The sequence below is a fragment of the Citrus sinensis genome, chromosome 3 (assembly GCF_022201045.2).
Source record: "Citrus sinensis cultivar Valencia sweet orange chromosome 3, DVS_A1.0, whole genome shotgun sequence".
Taxonomy (NCBI): Eukaryota; Viridiplantae; Streptophyta; class Magnoliopsida; order Sapindales; family Rutaceae; genus Citrus; species Citrus sinensis.
Window position 1 is genome coordinate 24,091,786 of NC_068558.1, and position 12,212 is coordinate 24,103,997.

At 33.5% G+C, this 12,212-nt stretch overlaps 1 protein-coding gene across 1 annotated transcript; it reads right to left on the reverse strand.

Annotated features, from left to right (window-relative positions):
• Nucleotides 1–1,168: 1,168 nt before the first annotated feature.
• On the reverse strand, nucleotides 1,169–10,537 carry LOC102612440 (uncharacterized). The gene is made up of 7 exons (XM_006493366.4): nucleotides 10,274–10,537; nucleotides 7,947–8,072; nucleotides 7,790–7,833; nucleotides 3,914–6,931; nucleotides 2,746–2,850; nucleotides 2,375–2,549; nucleotides 1,169–1,705 (listed from the first exon to the last, which is right to left on the reverse strand). Exons 1-7 carry the CDS (start codon nucleotides 10,274–10,276, stop codon nucleotides 1,487–1,489), a joined length of 3,690 nt encoding a protein of 1,229 aa, XP_006493429.2. The 5' UTR covers nucleotides 10,277–10,537; the 3' UTR covers nucleotides 1,169–1,486.
• Nucleotides 10,538–12,212: the final 1,675 nt, after the last annotated feature.

Here is a 12,212-nt window from a genome sequence, read left to right on the forward strand (position 1 = left end):
AAGAATCAATCCGGAAATTATTTCCCACTTCCTTACGAGAATGAGATTTCCACTTGTTATTCTCAAATTCGATAAGGTCCACCACTTTAACTCTTCTTTCTAATTTAGTTTTTGAAAATATACACAACTAATTATTCTGATTTTTCAATTTGAAAAACAAATAAAAATGGCAAGCTTTAAACTTCAAGTAGAGTAATGTTTTTGTACATAAATAGTGCATAAACTCTGGACTATTTTGACTATTATGACTTAAAATCTTGGCATAAACTTATAACCATAGATCTCGTCAAATCCAATAGTAGCGTTACAACTTGAAACTTACTTTAAACACTCTGAATTTAATTAAAAATCTTATTAAATACCCTTAAATCAAATTACGGATATAAACATATTAGACCATACTACTTGAATATTAGGACAGAAACACAAACCTTGGAAGAGACAATTTTACCCTCATCTTCCTAATATGTTCTTCTACAAACCATTAACACTAAATACAAGGTTTTAACAATCCAAAAATAAATCGTATTTTTATTTTTAAAAAAATGTTTGGACATTAGCAAAGTTGGTGAGAAATTTGAAAGTGCTTGCGATGAGATTGCTTAGGAGCAATACTGAGAAAAATCATGGCAATGGAATGGCTTTAAATCTTAGCAAAGATGAGTTATTTGCTTGAGATGCAATAATAAAATGACTCAAGGAGATTATTAATTACTCAAGTCATTTCTCCAGTACTATTGCAAAAGCCCAAAAGAGAGAAAAAGAGATAATGGGTCTTTTTTTTTAAATTGTGCAAATAAGACTTTTGGAATTATAAATGGCACCAAGGATAAAATTTTGAATTGTAAATTTTAAACGTGTCAAGAATAAATAAGTGCTCAAAGTAACAATTAAAGACTATGAGATGTTTAAAATAAGTAATTTCACAAACTATAAAATTTTATGCTCGACTATTGTAAGGCATATTACTTATAATAGAATCTCATGAAAAAATTGCACGAAAAGTATCATATTATTGAATATAATAAAATAGATATTTGGCGGTGTGTGTACGTTTAGATACTATTATAAAATAGGCTTTCAACTGTCATTTATATAAACATGAAATGTAAGAAACTAAGAATTATAAAAGGGGTAAGAATGTAAGCTTTTACATGATAACAAGAACTGAAATGCATCTCTGTACTTGTTAATAGTGATAAAAAGTTCATATTCTGAACTGAAAAACCTTCGCTAAATTGAACACAGGTATCTACAGCATCAGAAAAATGCTAACTTAATATCCTCACTAAATATACTATTACAAGTTTGTAGACAAAACCATAGACACACCTATTCACATATGGAAACAGATGAAAATCATGGAAGTAACGAAGGTCAGCCACTTTAACTTCCTACTTGAGGTTAGTTTCTATCTGAACATGTCAAAATTATTGATAAATATATACATACAAGATACTGCTCCGTCGATAATAAACAGGGAGATTCAAGGAAGGCCACTACGTCGTCTAGAGAGGAAGAACTCGTAATCAGAATGTCTATTTACAGATACTTGATTTCCCTTATTAACAACTGCTCTTGACATAACAGACGCCGTCTCCTCAAGTGTCCTCAACCGTTCCTTCAGAATTACAGAACTGCTCACAGTTGGGCTTTCTGCTTTCCTGCTCGATGTTGAGTGCTTTAGCTGGAACCAGCATTCGCCCTGTTCACACGCATGTGGTAAATATAAAGCTTTTTAACAGACTAACCAACAGTGTTTATGCACGAGTAAATTCAAAATCTTGGATATGCCATTTCGGAAATGACAACCATTTGACTCACATCACTTCACAAACCTGAATATGTAAAAACATTCTACTACATCAAGTTCTGGAAGTAGTCTAATTACCACACAGTGGTTTTGGCTGTTGACTCTCATTACCTCTGACCCATTTATTTCATACCTTTAAATCCAAACAAATTTCAGCTGCTTTCAAATGACAATCAAACTTTCCTTAAATAAATTGTCAGCCTTTTGTAAGAGTTTGAATTACTTGTATGATTGAGTAGAATTCTCTTTTTTGTTTTTCTTTCTTTTACTAAGCATGGATGATTGCTCTAAATCCTATCAAATCGCTAGACAATTTATACATTCCAAAAAACTCTAATCAAAATATAATAAATGGGTCACATATTGAACATCACAGCAGGACAACAGTGATATTTAATTCATTGAGAGAACATGAAAAGGGCTATACATATTGTTAAAATGCAATCTGGCAAAATTTTTCCCACAGAAACAACAGTACAGAAGATGGGTAAGCATTGACTCAAAGAATTTGAGTACAGAAGTCAAATGTAAAATGTGCACAGTTAAAACAATTAATGCTACCTGGGCATTGTAACTTTGGAGACCCACAGCAGGAGACACTATACATGCCTTCCCATTAGCAGAATCAACGTTTGCACTTCTATGAACCATATGACCAAGTGAATGGTAAGTCAAAAACGCTGCACGAAAGTTGCCATCTGGAATCCTATAAATGGGATACCATGCTACTGAATACCTGAAAGTCAGGTGGTATCAAAGTCACTACATTTTTTGGGATCAGTTGATACAATGAAATTTGTTCTGCTCGAATATCCTTCAAGATGATGAGAATATCATTGTTCCATAAGGTGAATTAGATTATAGCAAATATGTTCTCAAATGAAAGACAGAGGATTCTTTAAGTAATTTATCTGGAAAGTTTTAATACTAACCAGGAAGCAGGATGCAAATCGCATAGATTTATGGTGTTTAAAATAGTTCGATCTCCATACACACTGCAATTTGAAGGCCCCTCACCTGTAACCAGCTCCTGAATTCTGCTATGAGAAAAAACAGAACGAGTGATTAAATTATTAAGAAAGATGTCAAATCGCTCAGCCTGATAATTTAACCATACTTCTTAAGAATTAAATACCAGCAAGTAGTAAGGAATGACCAACTATTTTACGACCCTCCCCGAGTAAAATAAACTAAAGAGGACATGGTCCATCAAATGGCATTAATCTGTTGACCTAAGAAATTTATAATCAATTGATTTATGGCTGTGTTCTTGCTATCATTTTGAAAAGGATCAAGTTAAAAATTTTAATTCAGTGGGCCACAAACTCAAAACTACCTGTCATTTATAATCCCACAGTTCAGAGAGTTAGTTGGCAATATTAAATCTTAGCTTCCGACTTCAATTAACAAATTCTATGAACTATTGGATCAAGTTAGATGAATAGACAGGAACATCTTCCCAATTCTAAAATCAAACTTATTTGTTGCAATGTCCCATCCTATACATAATTACAGATAAATAGCAACAATTAAAAGGAGAAGCATCACCCTTTTTGATGCCTAAAGTTTCATTGAAACAACAGAGAAAGGAAGCATAAACCCAGCACAAACCCCCCCCCCCCCCCCCCCCCCCCACAAACACGTCAGAAAGAGCTCCTGCAGTTTACCATTTATGTGAAAGCAACAGTACACAGATTATTGATTAAATTGTCAAATAAGTGATTGATCAAACATAAAATAGAAGTGGAAATAACTTGAGGTTTTAGCTTCAAGTTTAACAAAACACACAATCAGGAAAGGTGCACGGAATGACTAAATTCATAAAACTATCAGTTGTCAGATACTTAAAAACTATAAGCACAATATAATAAATCAAGACGATGAGAAACAAACTCAAGATCTTCTGATTTTAGAGTTGGGCCCATGGAAGAGCTGGGCAAAACCAGTACTTCAAGATTGATGGCATCAAGTGTTTGTACAATTGGTGATCGTTGGTTACCAGTTCATCTTATGAGATAACAATTTGGACAAAATAAAAATTTAACTTTTTTTGAAAATAAAAGGAATTTTTTTTTTGAAATAAAAAGAAATTGTACTTACTTCTCATATAATGGCCGTCTTTGCCGAGGTTGTTCAGATTCAAAATATTCAAAAAGCAGCTCTAGATCATTGGAATTTTCAACCGAGGGAACAGACATGCCCTCTTTATCAGAAACTGAAGACCATTCTGATTTACCCAACTCTTTCACAGGCGGCAAAGAGCTTGCACCTGAAGTATGGGGCTGAGGAAATAGCATTGAAAATATAGGTAAATGGCCAATGTTAGCAGAGCTTTGCAATTTTTGACCAGTCTCACAAGTCCCAAAAACCCCAGAAGTAGGAAACCCATGGCCATTACTTGAGGAATGGCTTTTACGGTTCTTGAAGAGCTGAACTGCTGACAAAAATGGAACAAAATAGGCACGAAATGAGAAGCGATCAACTCCCAGTCTGTTTGTCTGTTCATAATCCACTGCCCTGATTTCTAACCCGTAGCTCCCCTGTTTTTCATACCACTGCCACAGGCATTCCAATGAAACGTTAGGTGTCTCGTGTCTACACAAAGATGCACGAACAACCTGGTCCTCTGAGCAGTTCTTACAGCTGCTTAAATTGCTCTTACAACTGATAACTGGAGATGAGAAGTGGAGAAATTGTTCAAACTCGGCAATCCGGCCACCACTGGCCATCTGAACAGCTTCAGATGCTGCTTGCATCCAACAGGCATTATCCACTGCCTGCAAAATCTTGTTTATACCAGTTTCAAATGTGGAAAAGTTTTGATCTTCAGATTCACTAATCAAGCAATCAGCTGCAACATTATTGTTCCCTTTGAATGGAGAAGCATTCACACCCCGCGTATCCTTATATTCCTGCAAGGATTTACTTTCAGAGTCGAGGCCCATGCTCATCATTCCAACATTCAATGAAGAAATTAGGTTTTGGGAATTGGAAGCAGATTTCTTATCGAAGTTTTTTCTCAATGTCCAATATTCAGTGCCTTTTCCATCGGCATGTGCCAACTGTAAACTGCCACAACTTGCTGAGAATGTACTCTGAGAATTCTTGGTCCCAATAGGGATCCATTTCTGCACAGGAGATCCAGAAATATGGTCTTGCTTACCGTGTTCTGCAAGAGATTCGTCCTTCTCAGTTTGAGCAACTTCATTAAATATCAGATGAGGAAGGCAAATCGGAGATGGCACCTCAAGCATATTCATTTTGTCCAAAGAATAGCATGATTTTGCCAATGGGCTATCCTGATGTTCTTTCAAAGCAGAAACAGCACCAGAGACTCTTTCTGTTGACTCCAAATTTTTTGGACAATCTTGTGAACTGTGAGATGATTCAGAATTCAAGGATTCAACTTTGCTACTCTGAAGTTCAAATTCTGGAGAACCAACATCGGAACAAGAACTTGGAGCACTGCTCACTCTCGTTTGGTTATTTAGCTGTGCAGATACATCCCGAATTTCATTCTGTTGACTACCAATTTTACTACGAGCATTTGCACTGGCCTTACTGGAATACATGGCCCTCTGGGAATAAGAGTTGTACTCGTGTTTTGAACCAGGACTAATTTTTCTTTTTAACTTCCTTGGAGCCTTATCTCTTAACTGTTTTTTATCTTCAGATTTTGATGGGATATTTACATAAGTCATATCAGAGTTTCTTTTCAGTAAGGAAGACTCTTTTACAGTACCTAGAAACTGCGAGCAAACAGCATTTGCTTTCCTAGACTCAGAATTGCACTTATTTGCATCATTCTTCTGGACCTTTTGCCAGACACAATGACTATTCTCTTTCCCTGCACTAATACGAGAATTTCTGGCACCTCGAGGTTTGAGGGCGTTTGAACTCCCCGGCACCATTTTAGCTTTCTTATTCCACTTCCCTGGAACAGCCACTTGCATATCACTGTGGTTCAGACCCTGATTAACATATCTCTTTCCCTCAGAGTAATCACAGAAATCTACAACACTACTTAGCAAGTTCAGAGGAGAGAAAGACCCCTTTCTGGACCTAGAATCTACTGATTCTGAAAAACTACTTTTGTTACTTTCTCTACCATATGGTTTAGTGTAAAAACTAGCACTAGTACTATTATCACTGTTGGAACCAATAGAAACAGAATCCCGAACTCTGCAGTCATTCATATCAGAGAATCCATTTGAATGTATTGCATCATAACAACTGATCCGTAAAGGATGTTGCTCCTCAACCCCTCCATCAGTCACAGACCCTTGGTCTTCCATTTGAACCATCATTTTTGAATCAGTTAAGGGATGTTCCCCAGCAAAGCTTGGAGCACTAGAAGAAACTTCAGCTTCTGATAAATTTACTTCATCAATGTAGGATGTGCACGTCTTTTGTGATTCAGAACTATTACAAATTCCATTGTTGTCTTCTTCTACGTGGTTTATATCGTTTCTACCATCCAAAAATAAATCTTCTAGTGAAGTTGCACACGATATCAACCCATCCCCACGATCTATGTCAACGTTATCAGAGGGTCCTGAGGTCAAAATACCATGGCCATTATCCGAAGAGAGAATTTCAGGTCCAGTGGAGACAGAATCACATGAAATTTTCCTGTTCTGTTTCCCCTTCTTCCTTGCATTACTTCTAGAATTTCTCTCCACAATGTTGTCTACTTTGGGATTTTCAACGAATATGTTGGACGATTTAAAAGAATTAGATCTTCCTTGAATTACAGAAGAGGAAGTGCTGCATGGGATAGAGCTTTGAGAGGAAGAACTACTAGAGAATTCATTCAATTTGGTCACTTTATTAGCCAAGGTCCTATTTCGAGATTGCTGCTGCACATCTGATCCAGGAGACCTTCTCAGTGTAGATGCGTTGACAGGATAAGTAACATCATGCACAGATCCTTTCTGGGCCTTCCGCCGATCAACTTTAAATGAATTGATAGAAGATGGAGAAACTAAATGCAGACCATCCATATTCCCTTGAGCTACAGATCCCAACTGATTAGTGTGATCAAGACATGGTGGTGGTACTGCAACAATTCTCCACAGTCCAACTGATTCAGGTGTACAGACTGTCATGACAGCACACCTTCCAAATAGCAGAGGATAATTGATTTAGCACACTAATATATTGTCAAAACATAAGTTATGTTCGCGATGGGCTACTGATAAGAACCGATGCAAGAAATATCCCCATAAGCTCATTATATATATATATATATATATTTCTTCTTTCCTAGTAGTTTAACTCTAAGCTCAAGGAAAGAGGCAATGACCTACAAATCTTCAAACCACATGACTTAAAGGCTCAACCATAAAATTTCTTGTAATAAAAATGAAGCTGACAAAACTCGACCACAATGCCAAAAACATTTCCCCAAAGTTGGAGACTAGATTGAAGCATGGGCGAGATGACAGCTCGGAATTCCGGAGCATTAAAGTGAGACATTGAAATTGTCTACAACAAGCTAACTTTTACATCAGTCAACGAGTTGACATTTGAAACCCTATCAGATGTTTCAGTCATAAAGTTGAGAGGATTAGAAAAAGGGTATCCCGCTTCAAACATCTTAGATTTCTGCAACAAAACAGGAAATAATATAGAACCAAAAGAAAAAGATAGCAAGGATAAGTGTGTGTCCATGTGTAATAGAATTTCAGTACTTGCAAAAAATCAATCCCTCTCCCAGGATTTATATCACTACAACATGATAAAAATCTGAAGAGAAGCAGCTAATGGGTAAAATTAGAAAGTTCATTGCCAAGAGTACCAATAAGTGAGATACATATAGAAGGAATACTAAAGGAAGGAAACGAATGAATCCATAACAACAGTCATAAACTGTCTCTAGAACCCACAACACAGTTGGAAAATTTTATCCAATCTATTATCATTCTCTAGCATCGTACAAGGAAATAAGTATAACACTAACCAAAATGGTTTTACCTGTTATCAGAGTTCCTCGAGTTGAGAGAAGCAATTTCAGAATCCTGAAGAAAAAGAGGTAAAAAAAAATAAATCCAAAACTATTTTTCAACCCAGCTGAGGTAAAAAAGGTTAAGGTATCGAAAACAAATTGGTCATTGTAATGAAAATCCATTACCTCCAATGAAGCTCTGAAATTATCTTTTTCGAAAGATTTATTCAGCGAGTAAAACTTTCCTCCCTCAAAAAATTTTTGGTTATCAGTATAGGTACTTCGGACAGCACAGTGCATCTTTTGCTGTGCCTACATATCAGTGGCAAGATATCAAAACAGAATGTAAAAATAATATAAATATGAAAATAAAAAGTACAACTCCAAGATGTTTACCACTATTTTAGCAAGCGATTAACAAAAAATATGAAAAAGGTATATTTAAAAAAAAGCACGGAACTGTAACAGTGACAGTTCTTGAAATATCATACTCAATAGATGATAGTGTGTAAAACTAATCAAACCAATTAAATATAGCCAGCCAGAAAATTCTTTCATGTAAAAGTGAAAAGAAAACTTCTGCTAAGCTGCAGAAAGATTTATAAGAAACTTCTATCCATAGGGCCAAATTGTATCCCTATGGATATTTTCCTAGAATACACAACATTGGCACCGTCACAAAACCACTGTAGCAAAACCAATTAGCCAAATCTAGAGATTTAACAAAGCCATGTTAACACTCAATGCTTTTGCAAGTGAATTAATTAGAAGACATAGAGATGCATGAACGAATAATGCTTTACGTACCAAAAATTTAATTCTAAAGGCACAAAAGACAAGAAAAATTATTGTCTTGTAGTGAATATTTCCCCCCTATAGTTAAACACTTTTGTCTTCTAGTGATAGTGCACTATGTTTGTGCTATTTTTTGTGCACGTATCACTGTTGATCACAAACAATACTGAAGATACATTTGACATTCTCATATACTGTGAAAACTAGAAAGTCAATTGATTGTACCAAATAAATAAATAAATAATATCTTTTTTAAGCATTGCAACTTTGCTAGACTAGAAACTAAATCCCCTTCCCACCCATGTTAGCAGGGTTCAAACTCTAGACCTCTTGTACCACCGAAGAGGTTTTACCAGTTAAATGAGTTGTTCACAAGAAAATGTACCAAAACGAAGACAGTTATAACTATGTCCAAGTGACATCAACTGATTACATATAAATGACAAATTTTACAGAAGAATTCAGATTACATGATAGACTACAGGAAAACATTCACCTTACACAGTTACCTTATACTGAAATGATAAATATGTGACAAAACTTACGACACAACTCAAACCAAAAGAAAGAAGACTGATTGCATTAAAAAATAATTCCAAAAACGACAACCAATAACAATTTGGGAACACCAGGAAAATAAGAAAGAAAGAAAAATTCCGGTCAGTTTGAAAATGAAAAAATGATAAGGAAACATGATGTTATCAAACAAGTAAAGAAAAATCTCCACAACAAAAAATAAATTATCACAATAATAGGGGAAAAAAAATCAATCATTCACTGAAACCAAACAATTCAAAGTACGGCATGAGACAGAATCAACAATAGCATTCCTGATAGAATGTCAACATAATATCAGCTGTACTCAAACTAAAACTAAGTCATTAGATGACACGAATATTCTTGCCGACTTCTTCAACTACGTTCAATTCAAATTAACAGATAATAATGAATTAATAGCAAGAATAACAACACTACCTAGAATCAATTTCAAATAACATGTTTATGTTTTCCATTCATTTGAATTGAGCAGTATAAACCACCAAAGGGTACAATAAAAAATTGAAATCAAATGCAGAAACAAGGACATTAGCAATAAATGAACGATATCCAGAAAACATACCACAATAAATTATATTTCTACCAAATTCAAAAAGAGTAAAAAAATCAACAAACTCACCAGGAAAATTTACAACCTGTTAAAAGAAATCCATTCAATAATAATAATAATAAATTAAAAAAAAAAGGAAAAAAAAAAACTCAGAGCTGTATTTGCATCTTTGCAATAAATGAAAAGAGACTAAACAATTTCCTCTCTTTTCATTTTACTGCGTTGATTGATTTGGAAATGAATACTAATTTTTAGTAAAGCCCACAAATAGTCATCAACATCAGTCAAATACAAAAGGGGTTCCCCAAATTTAGGTGTGAGGTTCAAAGATTATAATCACAACTAATCCGCAGCTAAATTTACCTGTGAATTTCCCTATTTTAGATATCAGGCGCAAAAATAAATAAAATAAAAAATCATGCTCCAAAATATGAATATAAATATAGTAAAAAGAGAAAAAGATTACAGAAAGTCACAAATAGAGAAAACAAAATAATAATAATAATAATAATAATAATAATAATAATAAATATTTCAATCTAAAAAAGCAGCAGCAACCCAGAAAAGAAAAAGTTCAAATAAATTTAAAAAAATAGAAAAAGGAACAAACCATAGCTGGGTTCTTCAGTGTGGCTGGCAATCAACTGATCAAGTAAAGCAGTTGGTCTTGGTCTCAAATTTTATCTGAATAAAATATCTAGTGAATGGAATGAGGTTGATTTGATTTTGATTTTCTCAAGTGGAGAGTTTAAGTTACTGAGGTAAAAAGAAATAAAAATATTTTTTCGAAATTTTGGCAACAAATGGAGAGCATGCATGCAAGGGGTTAGTCTGTGCTGAGAAAGAAGAAGATAACTATTATTGAGTATGAGTCAACAACACTTCAGTTTTAATATTAAATATAATATAATATTAGACAAAAATAAATAAATAAATAAATATTAGTATAAAATAATCAGTTGGGCTCTTGGGTTTTGATCGTGTGTTGTTGTATTTTGCTGTAAGCATGAGCTCTACAGTCTTTTGTCTTTTTTTTTCCTTTTAAATTGTCGTTATTTATTGGCTTTATTTATTTTTTTTAATAAAGAAAAATCACTCATATTACCCCCTCAACTGTGATGTATTTAATTAAACCTAATTTCAAGTTGGCCAATACAGATTATACCTCTAGTTTCAACATATAAGTATACAGCAATGCTACTCTATTCAGGATATATTGTCTGAATTTTTTCAGGGAAGTCAAATGTTAAAATGGTCTGCTTTAATTTGCTCTCAAGAAATTTGAAAAGTATATTCTTAAATTCGATTAAATTAAATGAATTGTTATAAAATAATATTTTGTTGTAAATGAAAGTGAAAAATATTCTAATATTTGAAAGAGAGAAAATAAAAACATTCATTGTAGTCGAATGAAATGTTTGGAATAGATGACCGAATTTATATTTAAAAAAAAAATTGAAACAGGACACCCTGACCTCAATCAAAAGTTCTCCATTAAAGGGGATCAGGCTACGGTGCCACAGTTGCACCTAGCCGTTGGATGCAGTTGGATTGGTGGGATCCACTGACATCTAACTGCATCCAACGATTAGGTGCAACTGTGGCACGGTGCCACTGTTGCACTTAAGGGGAATCCTATTAAAGGAATATTCTTGTCAAAATTTCTGAAGTATAACAATATAAAATACCATCATTGTCACTATTTAAATTTTAAAGCTCTTCTTGAAATTGACATATTTATCATTTGTACTAAACATTATTTTTTCCTTCTCTTTCTCTCTTTTTTATTCTTTTTTCACTTTTACTTTTAATTAGAAAATACAGTGACAAAAAAAAAGTATTAGCTAAGTGAATATCAATCAGTCCGTAAACTAATAAATTATTAGTTTATGATAATATTCTATGAAATAACAAGTGATTCAGTGAATTATGTAGCCATTTATGCTACAATAAAAGGATTTGGTCAACCTTAAAATATAGTATATAATCTTTCTATTATGGGCACGTAAATATTGATCAATTTTCTATTACTGCCAGAATCTATTAATTTTAAATAAGAATTTTTCATACTTGTATAAATGTATATATTATACATAATTCATAAATGTTAAATTGTTGTTTGCGATCAGCCTTAGCACATATTAGTAAATTATTAATTAATTTATTTAGTAAGTGTCCTATATTAAATTAAAGGAATTTTTTTATATTAGTTTGTGAATTATTAATTTAGCACCTTGCTCTAAGTAAAGACTAACAAAAATTATTTTTTAATCAAGATTATCAATTTATAGAGTATTCATTTATCTAATTTTTTCTGCATACAAATTGTCTAATCATTATATTTCATTTTTCATTTACAATGTACTTAATTATTATTTTTCTTATTACCATTTTACTGCAATCTTAAATTCTAAATAAAGAAATGAATTTTTTTATTTTAATTTTTCTAATTTGCTCTTGGATCAGCAAAAACAAAAAGGCGACCCTGGTTATTCTGAAATAACTCATTTGAATCTTGAATAAACAAGATTTGACAATCTAAAAAAATC